The following is a 14,735-nucleotide window of genomic DNA, read 5'->3' on the forward strand; positions in this document are numbered from 1 at the left end:
CACAGCTGTCAACAAGCTGACTGAAGTTCAATGCCCACAGCGCCTGTGTGTTCTCCCGCCATTGCCATCCCTCCCCCTGCCCCATTATCCAGGGAGCTGATGCCTGCAAACCACTTTCCCAGGCCCCTTGTCAACTGGTCTCTGGGGAAACTTGGCACACGGGAGGTAACAGGTGGGAAATGCCAGGATGGGGCCAAAGGGTGGACAGCCAAGGGCTTCCCGTCTGAGCCCTGGGGACGCCGCTCCTGGCCACACCTCTCCCAGCGCAGCTCCAGTGGTGCCGGGCTCACTGGGCCCCCTCGGCCCGGCGCTGTCATCATGGCAGACCCTGGCGTCTGGGCTGGGGGCTTCCGCACTAGCCCCTGCTTGGACTGCCTTTCCGCCCCCAGCGCGGCTGGCCATTCAGCACCCCGACATCCTGTGACCTGCCCCTCACAGCCCCGGCCTCCTTCCCTTTTGTTCCTCCCCAGGTAAGTACTAGGTGCCCAGAGCTGCTGCGTCCCAGGAGGGGCGAATCACGGGGTTTGAAGACTGTCCTCAGGTGGATCCTGGTCAATCCCAGTGACTAAATACAAGTAATGCCTTTTTAGCATTTCAGTGGCTATAAAAGATAGTCACCGAAATGTACATGGTTCACCCTAAATTAAGACTGTCAGGTAAAACACAGGACATCCAGCTAAACTGGAATTACAGATCAACAAGTTTTTTAGCAAAAGTATGCCCCAAATATTGCATGGGACATACATATGCTAAAACATTATTCGCTCTTTATCTGAAATTTAAATTCAACTAGGTAGCCTATGTTTTTATTTGCTAAACCTAGTACCCTTAAACACTTCCTGGCCAAAAACTAATTATGACTCTGGCCAATAAAAATCACTGTTCTTTTCTTTCTAGGTTTATTTAGTCAAATCCAATTATTCTGGAATCTGTAGTTCAGGGCCCATTTCTTTTTATTGCCGATATCCTGGTTCTCCTGTGGAAAGACTTTAGCCTCACCAACACAGCAGGTGATGACTCCTGCCTCAGAGCCCAGGATTCACTGTCTATTCCTTACTGATTTTTACTCAGCAACAAAACTGCTTCCTGAAACTTGGTACAAAAGACGAAGAAGCACAGAATGAGGCCAAGACACACCACATGACTTACCTACTTCCTTCAAGTGTGTGTGTGCAGGGAAGTATCACAATGGACTGGACTTTGCAAGGAGACACACTGTATATCCAGCGGTCGCCAGAAGAAAGCGCATGTGGGAGACTTGCTCTGGCCAGCCGGGAGTGCGGCCCGTGGGCCCTCGTGCCCGGCCAGCCGCTCCCCTGCAGCACCGAGCTCCAGCCAGAGGCTGATGCAGCTGTCCGCCTCTGACTGTCCTGCAGGGCCTGCACCTTGGGATCTCAACAGCCCCAAAGCCGTCCCTCACAATGTCTCCATGACCTCCTTACCTTCAGCCTCTCTCCAACCATCCCCACCTATGATCGCGCCCTCCATCCTGCCTCCTGGGCTCCTCACCAGCACCCTCCACCTCCCCTGGGCGCTGGAGCGGCTCCTGCCCAGGCATCTCAACTCCTCCCGGTTACACTGTAGCTGCCACAGCCCCCCACTCCCTCCTGGAAACAGCTCCCTTTACGTCTAGGACTCCACTCCCCCCATCCCTGGTCCACAGCACCCTGGCTCCCCCTCTTCTACACCAGGGCCACCCAGGGGCCCTCCCCACTGCTAAATAAATGTGCATTCCCAGCCCCCTCCCCGAACTCAGGACTCATATGCACAGCTGTCCCAGGATCCATCCCAGCTGGGGCTCGCCCCAGGCCCCCCTTTGCTCCACAGCGCACCCCACACGTCCCCGCTCACCAAGCCTGGTGGCTCTGGCTTCCAGAGTGTCCTTGAGATCCATCCCCTGCTCACCCTTTTCCACCCAGCCTTCGGGGGCCTCAGGGCCTCAACCCACGCTGCACCCTGACTGGATTCTAAAATGCTGTCTCATCTGTGCCTCCTCCAGTTAAACCCCACTGCTGACCCTCCTTGCTTCTACCCACAGTCCAAACTCAGCTTGCCATGCCAGGCCATCGAGGTGACCCGCGGTCTGTCCGGCCTGCTTGCCAGCCAGCCGGGTCCTCATGCCCAGGCCACCCAGCACACTGCTGCCTACGCGCCTTCCAGAGCCTTTCGCGAGCCCCTGGGTGGCTCCAGTGCCCCGGCCAGGCCACCCTCCTCACTGCAACTGGAGCTCACAGCCCTGGGTCATGTGGCCATGCGGGAGGCCCTGAGACGCTGCTGCACGGGTAGGGCTTCTGTGTAAGGGCGATGAAAGATGCGGCCACTGGCCGGCAGGTCCACGGCGGCAGGAATGGCCACAGCCTGGGGACTGTGTCTAGTGAGGCGAGAGCAGGGCATGTGGGCATCTGCTTCGTGGAGGTGGCAAGGGAATCACCGCTAAACCTCTCCTCGATTCCCACTTTGAACAGAATGGCCTCCAGGTGGTGAGACTAAGGTTCTGCTCTTTTCATTTAGTTTTGTTTAGCAGATAAACCTCAAAGAAACTGGTGGTGGCTCCTTTGGAGAGAGAAGGGCCTCATGTTCCCACAGTATTACTCCTTTTAAACAAGAACACAGAATCAGAGTTTTGTTCAGTAAAGAAGCTAAAAATCTAAGTAACTTATTCAGCTGCTACATGAGAGGCAAACAGAAATGCATGGGAATTCCATCTCCCTATCCTGACAAACACCACAGGGAAAGCTGATGAATTCTGTCACCGCGGCCGATGTGTGAGGCAGCGCACGTGGCTCACCTGTCCAACCCTGCAGGGGCCATGCCGGAGACACAGAGAGGAGGCGACAACCCCAGGGGCACCTCAAACATACCAACTACATACCAGAAATGACGGAAGCTTCAAACCCCATGTCGTCCACAGCACCTCGCAGCTCTTCCGGGGTGATCGCAGAGGAGTCATAGAGAACCGTTCCGGTCCCTTCGGACAAGGAGACTGATATCTGCTGCACCCCTTCCCTTTGGGCGACGAGGCCCTCGATGGCCTGGACACAGGACGTGCTGGTCATGCCACCGATGGCAAGGCCCCCGGAGCAGCTCACGCCTTGTGCCTGGCTGCCTGGGGTCGGGCCCCGGCGACACGCGGGAGGCCGGTCATCCGCCCCACTCCCGTCGGCTCCGTCAGGAAGAAAGACCTTGAAGTTCCCGGGGGGAAGAGCCTCCACGGCCCTCTGCAGGGCCGCTGGGGAGACCCGGGAGGGATCATACTGAACTTGGGCCACTCTGTTCTCCAAGGACACATGGATATTTTGAACCCCTGGAAGTTGGCCTATATTCTCTTCAATATTCAGGACGCAAGACTTACAGTGCATTCCGTCTATGCTCAGGTGCAGGGTGACCACACGGCTGCCTCGGTGGCGCAGAGTCTCAGGGTTACTGAGATTCTGGCTGGCGGAGGCCGGGGGTGTCTCTGCGTTGGCGCTCTGCAGCCGCCCAACATCAATGGGCCCCAGGCTCAGGGGAGCCACCTTGGTCTTGATGGTGGCTTCGAAGCCCATGTCGTTCACGCGGTCCCTGAGGTCTCGGGGCTGAATGAGACAAGGCTGGTAGGTGACAACTGCCTCCCGGCTGCCGAGCGAGACTCTGACCCTGCTGACTCCCTGCAGTCTCCCGAGCTCTCCTTCTATGGAGCTGGCGCAGGACTGGCAGGTCATGCCCTCCACCCGAAGCTTGACCACGGCCTCCGGGGTGGGCAAGGACCTCGAGGGCCAGGAGGCGGCCCTTCCTTCCACGACGCTGGCCTCGAAGCCCATGTCCTCAATTTGACGGCACACCTGCGACAGGCTCACGACCGACGGCACATATTTCACAGTGGCACTGCCCTGTTCCAGGGAAACCCGGACGCTCACAATGCCTTTCAACCTGGAAATCCGGTCCTCGATGGACTTCACACAGGACTGGCACGTCATGCCCAAAACGCTGGCGGTGCCAATGGCCGTCTGGGAAGGGTGCACTCCGGGCAGCCCGTCCTCGTAGCCAGCGTTGTCAAAGGCGAAGCTCTGCTTCATCGCTGGCTCCTGGGCACAAGCAGGCAGAGACGGGTTGGAGAGGACCTGAAAGGAGAAGTAACGCTTTTTTATCCTTAAAACTAAGTATCTGCTAGCATATCCCAGCTTGCCTGGCTCTGAGAAGATGGAAAACAGTGCCACTGGTGCTGAAACACCCGAGTGAAAGGGACACAAAAGGTGGTAAGGACTGGTGACCCGGCAAATGCAGGCCGTCCCGAGGGCTCCTCCCAGCTCCGACTGAGCCTGGACGTCAACAGGTGAAGGAAAAACTAAGACACACATGAACATCTACTTTAAGAGTATCTCAGTAAGCAGAAATTGCCTCCTTTTACTAAGACATAACCCTCAGTCACCTAGTCTTTTGGAAAAACAAATCCCCAATGATCCACTGCCCAGCTGATTTTGCTTGGTCCTACGTCCATCCACAATTCACCGAACACAGGCCACAATGCAGCTCTCAACCCTGGAGTTCGGATTCTACGCTCCTGCCAAAAGGGTTTCCAGAAGTGTTAGAAGCTGTGTGTTTGCAGCAAACAATACTCAAAGGTCCCCTTTCTAGACAAGCAGGTTTCTAAGGTCAACCAGTTACGAAAAACAAAGCTCGGCAAACAACACAACTTTATGAACCACCGGTGCACCTGTCGGTCTAGGACAACCTCGTCCCAGCTGCTGAGTGTTCAGGGTGAGTTATGCACATGGGGTGTGTGTGTGTGTGCTTTTAATTCTATTCCTCAATCAAGACTCTCTCTGGGGGAAAAAACTCTCCTAATGAGCTCATGTTTAGGTTTAAGGGCTCACTGAGCAATCATGGGTGTGGTGGAGAGTCGGCCCAGGGTAGAAACCATGTGTCCAAGGAAAACCTTGTGGAAGCTCTAGTGAGGCCTAATTTCCACTAAATTATACACTCCTTGAGCACAAGCATCTGGTACTTCTTCTGCAGGCCCAACCCCAGGTTGGGGAAGAACTTCTGCTAGCTTCTGAATCTTTAATGTACACTATTGGGATGGCAGGCAGTAGGAACAGAGGGACCGCAGACCCAGGAGAAGAGGGGAGTTGCACAGAGGGACCCGAGAATGAATTCCAGTGCTTTGCTACGTCTCCAGGCACCCAGGTCACGTGGAATTTAGAGTGAACCAGGGCTGTTAAAAGAAAAGATGCATAAAGGAATATAAACTGCTGATTCAACAAGACGGAGCCGGGCAGGGAAATGAGGCACTCAGAAGTCAGCCTGGCATGAAGACATTGGAAATGGGGTGTGTTGATGAAAACCTTCAAATCCAGACTGACACTGGGAACCCAGAAATGGCATACCTTGTAGGAAGTGGCTGTGATCACAAGTCAAAGGGCCCCTCACCACTGCTGAGGTCTCTTACCCACATCTGGGACCCCACCACCCTTCCGCAGGGCACCACTAGCCACTTTTCCTTGAAACTTCTTTCACTTTGAAGGGTGTGTGTCACCTTTAACAACTTACAAGGTAAAAATGTTGTACACGTATGCAACCTCTCCAGACTATATATAACCTCACCCTGCACAATTCGATACACCTGAACTTTCATGGAATTCAAAATACAAAAGGCCTGATTTTTTCCTATGCACACAGACCCAATAACAGCAAATAGTTAAGGATTCTCAGTGTTATTTTATGAGGATGGAATTTTATATCCCTAATGCTCAAGGTAATTCTGTAAGTAGGTGTATTCTTATCACCATTTTACAGCTAAAACAAAACCTCCTGGAGGACTGTCCAAGGTCACAAATCGATTTAAAAACCTGAACTGGGACTTAAATCAAGCTCAAAAGTCCAGCAGACTCTCTATTTCTTTAAAACAACTCTCAAAGTTTTTACATTAACTTAAAACTTTTTAAGGTTACCTTTATTTTTTAGCCATCTTAATTACAGGGAGAAACTACAATGCAGAAAAACAAAACAAAGAAAACACAGAGAAACAGCCTTCTCTCACCTACCACACAACAAAACACGTGCCAATGTCTAGGTGAGTGAGTGGGACCACTGAGCCAGCCGCCCAGGCCTGAGCCTGGACTTCGTCCCTTAGTCTCTGTCACTCTGACCGCCTCTGGCACTTTAGAACTACAGCAGACTGCTGGCACTCACTGTCCCTCCATATTCCTGCCCGCAAACACACCTGGGAGAGGAGGCAGGCCAGGAGCAGAGAGGCGCAGTTCCTGGGGTCATGTGCCTCCTCCGCATGTACTGCACATGAGTAGTCAGTTTTCTGGGTGTCAGAGATTCACATGGGAGGGAAGGTCAAGGGCTGCTTGGCTCAGGAAACCCCCAGAGAAAGAATCAGGGTCCCCAAGTTAAGGCTGTGTGTGGACATATGCTTAGGTACCAATCTGTAAAATCAAGGTTATCTATGGGTACTTGGAAATTCTGATTTGTTTTTTTACTATCTACATATATTTTCTAATTTTTTAAATTTCAGTTAAAAAAAAGTATTACTTATACCAGAGAACAACTGTGGTTTTGCAGTTTATCAAAGGCTAGGAAGATGTTTTGTTAAACCATAGTATATATACCACAGTAACATTAATCCTCGGGGTAAAGAGGCCAACATGGTACAGGGATGGCACACGGCACGTGGCTTTGTACACTAAAAACATCTCCACGTTTGCTTACGTATGTGTCTTTCCGACTGTCACGAATCTCCAGAGGGCACGTCTGACAGTCGTGGGGAGGGGTTCCAGCCTGCGTGAGCAGGTCGCAGCGGCAGCTTCCCTAGGCGCCCACCCTACAGGTTTGCAGGCAGGCCTGAAAGCTATGGGGACTTAAAAGGCTGGCATCATGGAAGTCTGAAAACGAATGAAGGAAAACGCATCATTTGATCTTCAAAAGCTGCCCAGGGAGGTAGGCAGGAAAGTTACTATTTTCCCTCACTGATCAGGAAACCTAATCATTAAAACTAGTGTACATATTCCCCAAAGCCCATCCCAAACCCCCTCACACTGTCCTTTAACACTGTTACTGTCTCACAAAGGCCCCCAAAAGAGCACCCAATGATAATTATTTATATCTTATCTACTGAAAAAACAAACCAGCCAAGGCTCAGGTGTTACTTCAAACACTGATAGGGCGACCCCAGCCCTGGCTGTGCGTGAGACACCCGGCCTCTGCCCCACGGCCTCCCCATCCTGGTGCTGACTGCACTTTCTGGGGAAGTCCATACCCAAGACCGTGGGTTACCTGCTTCCTACTCTTGAGCACAGCAAGGAAGCTACTGACTGCTACTGAAAACTGGACACAGCGTGTGTCCCAGGAGAAAAAAGTGAGGAAGGTTAACAAACCTCAACACACACTTACAACGGGCTGTTTTCTACATCCAGCAAAATCACATGCAGTGACCGCGCTGCGGGGCGGCTCCAAGGAGCACTTCACACCATGATCTCAGGAACCGCGCGCACAGCTGCACTCTTGGCGCTGCAGAGAATTTCGTTCTTCTGACTCACGTCCACAGCAGCAATTACGCCATCCAACTTTTATCAGTCAACAGCGCTTCTGTCTGCTTCAGAGGAGTCTCTGATAACACTGCATTTCAAGCCTCTCCCAAACAAAGGCACTTTAAGGAACAGACCTGTCCCTATGAAGCACCTGTCAATCCCTTGGGGCATTTTTTACGTTTAGATGAAATAGTCTAAGTCAGAATCACAAGTCATGATTCCCTTATCTCCCAAGATTATGATAAGATCATGATGTAACTAACCTGCTTTAAATATGTGCAATATTATCACAGGTTATAAGAAATGTCACACCAATGACATTAAGTTAATTCAGGCATTTTTATTAACTGCAAGAAGTCAGTGAACTTGGGATTATTTTTGTTTCCTACTATTATTGATAAAACTGCATATGGTTGTTGGATTTGATGAAATAATTCATTTCGTATTTTATCATACAAAAGTTATACTATGATGGCTAATGAACGTAATGGTTTCTGTCTAGAATTACAGGCATGACCAGTTATACATGAAATAAATACACTCCTTTGACTTAGGTATAGACCTAATGTTTATAATTTATGCTACTCTATAAATGCATGATAGGAACTTGCTACTTAAAATAATCCTCAGAAAGAGAAATGCCAGTGGTTGATAGACCTTTTAAATACTATTAACAATATACAGTCAACTAATATTTGACAAAGGAGCCAACCGTACTCAATGGAGAAAAGGGAGTCTTTTCAATAAATGGAGCTGGGGAAACTGGATATTCACATGCAAAAGAACAGAAGCCAGACCCCTATCTTACAACACTCATAAAAATTAACTCTCATGTTTAAAGACTTAAGTGTAAGACTGGAAATCATAAAACTCCTAGAAGAAAAAATAGGAAAAAAGCTCTTTTACATGGGACTACGTAATGGTTTTTTGGATATGACACCTAAAACACAAGCAACAGAAACAAAAATAAGCAAGTAAGACTAAAACTAAAAAGCTTCTGCACAGCAAAGAACACCATCAACAAAGTGAAAAAACCTACAGAATGGGAAAAAATGTTTGCAAACCATGTACCTAATATATATACAGAATTTATACAACTCAATAGCAAAAAATAAATAATCCAATTAAAAAATAGGCAGGGAACCTGAATAGACATTTTTCCGAAGAAGACTTATACATGGCTAATAGGTATATGAAAAGATGTTTAACATCACTAGTCTTCAGGAAAATGCAAATCAAAACCACAATGAGAGATCACCTCACGCCTGTTAGAATGGCCACCATCAAAAAGACCAGAGATAAATGCTGGCGAGGACGTGGAGAAAAGGGCGCCCTGTGCACCCTCAGTGGAGATGGAAACTGGTGCAGCCACTGTGGGAAGCAGGATGGAGGTCCCTCAAAAAATTAGACATATAAATACCCTTTGACTCAGCAATTCCACTTTTGGGTATTATCTGAAGGAAATGAAGACACTATGCCAAAGAGATACATGCACCCCCATGTTCATAGCTGCACCCAATTTACTTAGGATAGCTGAGACATGAAAACAACCTAAGTGTCCATCTATGGATTAATGGATAAAGAAAATATAGAAGATACACAAACACACACACACATATACAATGGAGTACTATTCAGCCATAAAGAAGAAATTCCTGCCATTTGTGGTAACATGGATGAACTCTTGAGGGCATTATGCTAAGTGAAATAAGTCAGACAAATACTGTAGGATCTCACTGTTATGTGGTATCTAAAACAAAAAGAAAAAACTAAGCTTACAGAAAAAGAGATCAGACTTGTTGCGCTAAGGCAGGTGGTAGGGGCAGGGGGAATTGGAGGAAGGTGGTCAAAGGTACAGACCTCCTGTTACAAGATAAATCAGTTCTAGGGGTGTCTTGTGCAACACGACAACTATAGTTAATGCTGCTGTATCATATGTACTAAGTTACTAAGAGAATGAATTCTAAGAGTTCTCATCACAAGGAAAACACTTTTTTTCCTTTTTGTATCTATATGAGATTCTGGATATTCACTAAACTAAATTTTAAAGGTGATGATACAGCAGGAAGACCATAGGGAAATTAATTCCCAACCGCTGCAGAAAAATAAGAGTATACAGTATGTGCTGTTTGTCTCGAGGGGGAAATCCACAGTTGTATACACTGTTATTGGGATCCAGCAGATACTTATTTTAGGGAAAACTAAATTAAAGAAATACAGGGGTAAGTTCTCTAGAAAAGTACAAGAAATTGTGGTGCTGCTGAAAAGGACGACTCCATGGCAACAAGCAGGGACTTCCCTGAGTGACTAGCTCACCCCGCTTCATCTATTCTTCCCCCTTTATTTTAGCAAAGGGTATAACATACCTGTGCCCACTGAGTCATCCTGACCTCACCCAGGCAAAAATAAAACTTGGCCTGACCGCCCTTCATCCAACACAAAATTCTATGTCTTGATTTCTAAAACGGTAAAGCCCACAACCTAGTCCAAGTGAGTCAGCAGCTCCGTGTGTCTACCACAGAAACCACTCCAGGGTATTTATTTGTTCACTCATTCAACAGCTTCATCGCTGTCAACTGATACGATGTCCAGGATGCTATACAAAGACAGAAAGAGCAGCCAGGGTCAGCCAAAGCAATGAGCAGGGCCGCAGGGAAGGAGGCCTGAGCAACTGCTCCTGGGAGGAAAGGAGACTTCTCTACACACTCCAGTGGGCACCAGTCCGCCCACCCTGTCCTGTTCCCTCTCCCTCGCACACTGGAGACAGTCTCAGAAGGGGTCCTGAGTGGCGGCGACTCCTCCTTTCCGTCCACTGTCCTGGGCCCAAGGGCAGCCTGCAGGCCAAGGAGGCAGCCAGTGGTCCATGGAGGCCCTGGCCCCGAGAACACCCAGGCGAGGGCGCTGGGGCCCCTGCCTTCCACTCTGGCTGGCTTGGTGGGGGGGCCCTCGGCAGACTGCGCTTACCAATTACACCTTAAAAAAAGACATTCTTTTCCCCCTCTACCTGTCCAAAACCCAGAAGGAGCGTATCGTTCTGAATTGTACAGAAGGTACTCTACATTGTGTGAGGGAAGTAAAATGCAAGCACACGAATCCACGAGCCACAAATGCCACCGCGGCATGTTTCAGTCGCAGCAGCCGTCTGCAGCCTTGTGAATGACGCTCCGCCCGAGAGCTGCCTTTCCGCTCACTGCAAGTCGGCAGCTCTCCGATTCTGAGATACTCCCCGAACTCTCTCACCCAGTATATTGAATCATACTTCCATGGGCAAATCACCTGACCTCTTGCTCTCAGCTCTGTTCAACGGTGATGACGAGTAAATGAAGGGGCGAGAGCAAGGTCACGTCCACACAGCGAGCACCAGGCTCTCTCAAGGACACCCAGACTTCGCGCTGTAACAGACTTTGAGTCATACACTGTAACAGTGAACAAGTACTAAACTGTAACTGACTTTTAGCTTCTTTTTTCTCATCATAAACCAGCCATTACAAATCTCCCCCATTTGAGGCTAATTAAAATTCCTTCTAAAAATACTACTAAGTTTTAAAGTGGAACTGCAATTATATACACACACACATCTGTATCATATATATACACATGTCACACATAAGTATAGGGTAAATATGTACACATACATGTACACATGTGTGTATATATGTCCACAAAATATTAGGTAAAAAAGTAAAGGTATGTAATACTACATACAACCTGATCAAAGCTTTAGACAAAAATAGTGGCAACTCTGCTCAGACACATTAATTGGCAGACATAGTTCCACCAGACATTCAGGGAGCACCAAATGCATCTCTGAGCTGGGAATTCTACTGCAAATCACAATGCTGGCAGAAATAATGCCATTTTGCATTTATTTGGGACTCCACAAGTGCTTTCACAATCCCGAGGCAGGACTTCTCATCCCAGTTTGTGATGAGGAATCTTTAAGCTCAATGAGTCCCAGACTCACCTGCAGGTCCCAGAGCCCGGGAACAGCAGAGCACAGAGCCGCCCAGACCCTCCAGACCACACCTCCACAGCCTGCACCCCGACTCCACCCCACCCCTCCTTTCCAAGGGGCTCCTGACCAGGGTCAAGTGCCCTCTTAGTCACACAGATTACTACTGACCATTAAAAATCATTAGAATATTTCACATTCAAATACCTAAGACAAGCCGGACTTTGTAAAAGTGGCAGTATGAACATTTTACATACTCCCCAGCATTAAAAAAACCCCCACAATTTAATATCTTGCTGTTAGACACTTCCCTAAAAATATAAAAGTTGACCATGCATGGCATATGTGAACATTCATAAATCTCCAACATACATAAATTATGTGCATAGTACACTTCAAAAATATCTTTTCACAAAATTTTCTTTAGATTTGGTGACTTTTTAAACAACTACTACCGTAAGAAATAAAATTAAACCCTCCTTTGTGTCTAACTGGTATTTTTTTCCAACTACCTATGTCAATGAAAACACCCTATACAGACCACTAGTCCCACACAGAAATGCTACCAAACGGCCCCACTGTTACAAAACGTTACACTAGCCTGCTTTTAAACATGACCTGACCTCAGGTTAACAAACTCTCCTGATCTTTGGGTTAATTTGCTTAGGAAAGCAGGTTTGTTTTGCAGCAACATTTTCAAAATGTTTACTAAGTCAAAATGTGCACAATAACAAAATAAGGCACACATTTTTTAAAAAATAAAAGGAAGGGAAAGTTCCATTTTTGTCTGATCTGGTTTTGGAAAACTTTTGGACCACGGAGGCTTTCAAAACAGCCTGAAAATAAGAAGCAACAGAACTCAGGTTTCTGTGGACCTACCGTCTGGAGAATTCACCAGGACTCCCAGCGGGGTGCTGCATTTGTGCTCTCAGTCCCCACCCCAGGGCCACCCTGACCCCTCATCCAGGAGACGGGAGCTCCGTCTGGAGCTCTGCGGCCCTCCTGCAATGGCACCGACCTGGCTGGCACCGACGTGCTGAGCTCCACTCGGAACCTCCCGTGAAGATTCTCCCTCCTCTGGCCCGGTGGGGCCCCTGGCCCGAGGGCTCCTCCTGAAGAACCACCGCCTGTGCCCTGACCGCAGGGTCCCCTGTGGGTCACCCAGAGTTGCGAGGAAGGGCTGCCCGGGGACCCGGGCTGTCTCGGCCCCAGCTCCCTCCATCGCCGCGTCCGGTCACACCTCTGCTCCAGCAAGGGCCCCTCTGCACCCGAGCCCGCGCGGAGAGGCTGCCAGCCCAGCCCAGGCCCGCAGCGGACCAGGCCCTCGGGCAGGCTGCGCGCCGCCGGGCCTGTTTGCTCTCGCTTATCTACACCCTCAGCCCACCGGCTCCGCTCGGCTCCCTCTGCCTCCGGCACTGGGAAGCTGCCCACGGCCCGGCCTGGGCCCAGCGCTGCCCAGACCCCTGGCCGGCAGGCCCGGGAGCCCAGCGAGTGGTCACGTCCCGGGGCTGTGCCCGGTTTCCTCCTGGCAGGTGCACTCCCAGGAACCCAGCCCAGAGGCCCGGGGGAGAGGTCACTTCCTCTTATTACCAAACTTGACTGTTTTCTTGGAATAACTTTAGCTGCTTCTTCCATAGCTGCCCCGGGGCGTGTGCAGAGCCCTGGGGAAACAGAAGCGTTTCCCAGGCAACACGGCCTGCGTTGTCAGAGAGGCGTCAGAGTTCCCTGCAGCTCTGTGCCCCCCTGGACCGCCGAGGATGCCCGCTGCACGCCCGGGGGTCCTCGGAGCGCACGACAGCAGAACCCCAAGTCCGGCAGCCTCCTGCTCTGCTCAGCAGGCGGCCTCGCCGCCACGGGAGGACAGCCCGGCCGCCCAGTCCTGGCAGCACCCCAGGGGCGGCGGGGTCCACACCGCAGACTGGATCAGTCAGCCGGCAGAATGGCCACCCTGTCCCCCGGCCGCCCAGGAGTCTGCCCCTTCACGGGGTGCCCACGACGACCCTCCCACCCCGGTTAGAACCCTGGGCGCCAGCGCTGTGCAGAGGGCAGGTGGCCGCACCGCCGCCCACCACGCCTCCTCCTGCCGAGCCACGGGCTCGTGGGGCCCCTGGAGCCCCGTCATCATTCTGCCCCGTTCTCTCTGGGAGTCCGACCCCTTGTTTGCTCCCACTTCTCAAACACGTGCAGGGCAAGCCAACCCCAAAATATGTCTGGTTGGCTTCTTACCTAACTTACTCAAAAAAGACCCTGCCCCCATTTCCACAAAACACCCTTCAAAAATCAGCGCCCCGACAGGAGAGCCGTGGGTGAGGCCGAGGCCAAGCCCCACCCCACGCGGGGTGAGCGGGGCGGGCCTGGGTCTGCGGCTCCGGTGATCCGCGGAGGCTGCCTGCTTCCCTGCGCCTTCCGTTTCCCAACTCACGGTCAGGAGCGTTGGGCCTGCTGGCCTCACATCTCCGTTCCTGGACTTCATATGTGGATTTTTCCACGTCTGAAGCTTGAGATGCTGAAAACCTTTTGCCATTTTCAGTGGAAATCCTCCCCGGAGTGTCACTTGCCTTCCTGCTGCCTTTTAAAATGAGTCACTACCCGCATCCCAACCTTTCCTTGGTGACAGGGGACCGCTATAAACACCGGTGCTGTGGCTGTGTGGTTAGCAAGGGCAGCACGCTGGTGCCGCACACTCCAGGTGCTTATGAGCTGCCAATCCTGTTGGCACCACCAACTAGCACACTTCACTGTAAAACACTTCTGCTTTTCCAAAAGGATCACTTGGACCCCAGAACACAGCCTGAAAAAGGAGGCGGGGGCCAGGTTATAAGGGGCATGACATTAGACCCTGTCCTGTGGGCAGTGGAGAGTCACCAGGAGCTGTAAGCACAGGACTTCCATGATCACATTCACGACTGAGGAGAGCAGTTTGGGGGGACAGGGGAAGGAAGACTCGGCAGAGGGGGTGATGGGCAACCAGGGGCAGAGAGAGCATAGCAGAGTGGGGCTGAACAAACGCGGACGCCCCCAGCCTCAGCAGGTACGTGGTCACAGAGGCGCTGCAGGGGACCAGGTGGCAGTGCCATTTCTGCTCTGGCAGAGATGAGGCGGAACAGGGGAAAGAGGTCTGGGAGTGGAAGGGGTGGACCCTCCTTTGTTCCCACCGAATCTAAGGGACCTGTGATGGGGCCAGCGCAGGAGCCACTCTCCCAGGCTGGAGACTCAAGCCCAAACCCCTCTTTCTGGCGCCTCCCCTCCTCACATCTAACCTCGGGGCT

General features: G+C 50.9%; 1 protein-coding gene across 3 annotated transcripts in view; it reads right to left on the reverse strand.

The window, feature by feature from the left end:
• The window catches only part of ATP7B (ATPase copper transporting beta), a 67,799-nt gene that overhangs the window by 38,339 nt on the left and 14,725 nt on the right, over positions 1-14,735 (reverse strand). The window contains exons 1-2 of one of the 3 annotated variants that reach the window (XM_036904857.2): positions 12,485-13,410; positions 2,873-4,100 (exon numbers count right to left, since the gene is read on the reverse strand). In XM_036904857.2, coding sequence (XP_036760752.2) covers positions 2,873-4,100; positions 12,485-12,688 — 1,432 coding nt within the window. In that variant the 5' untranslated portion in view covers positions 12,689-13,410. Of the gene's footprint in view, positions 1-2,872; positions 4,101-12,484; positions 13,411-14,735 lie in introns of those variants that run through there. The other 2 variants (XM_036904856.2, XM_057489236.1) reach the window with 2 other exon arrangements.

This window comes from Manis pentadactyla, chromosome 2 (assembly GCF_030020395.1).
Source record: "Manis pentadactyla isolate mManPen7 chromosome 2, mManPen7.hap1, whole genome shotgun sequence".
Taxonomy (NCBI): Eukaryota; Metazoa; Chordata; class Mammalia; order Pholidota; family Manidae; genus Manis; species Manis pentadactyla.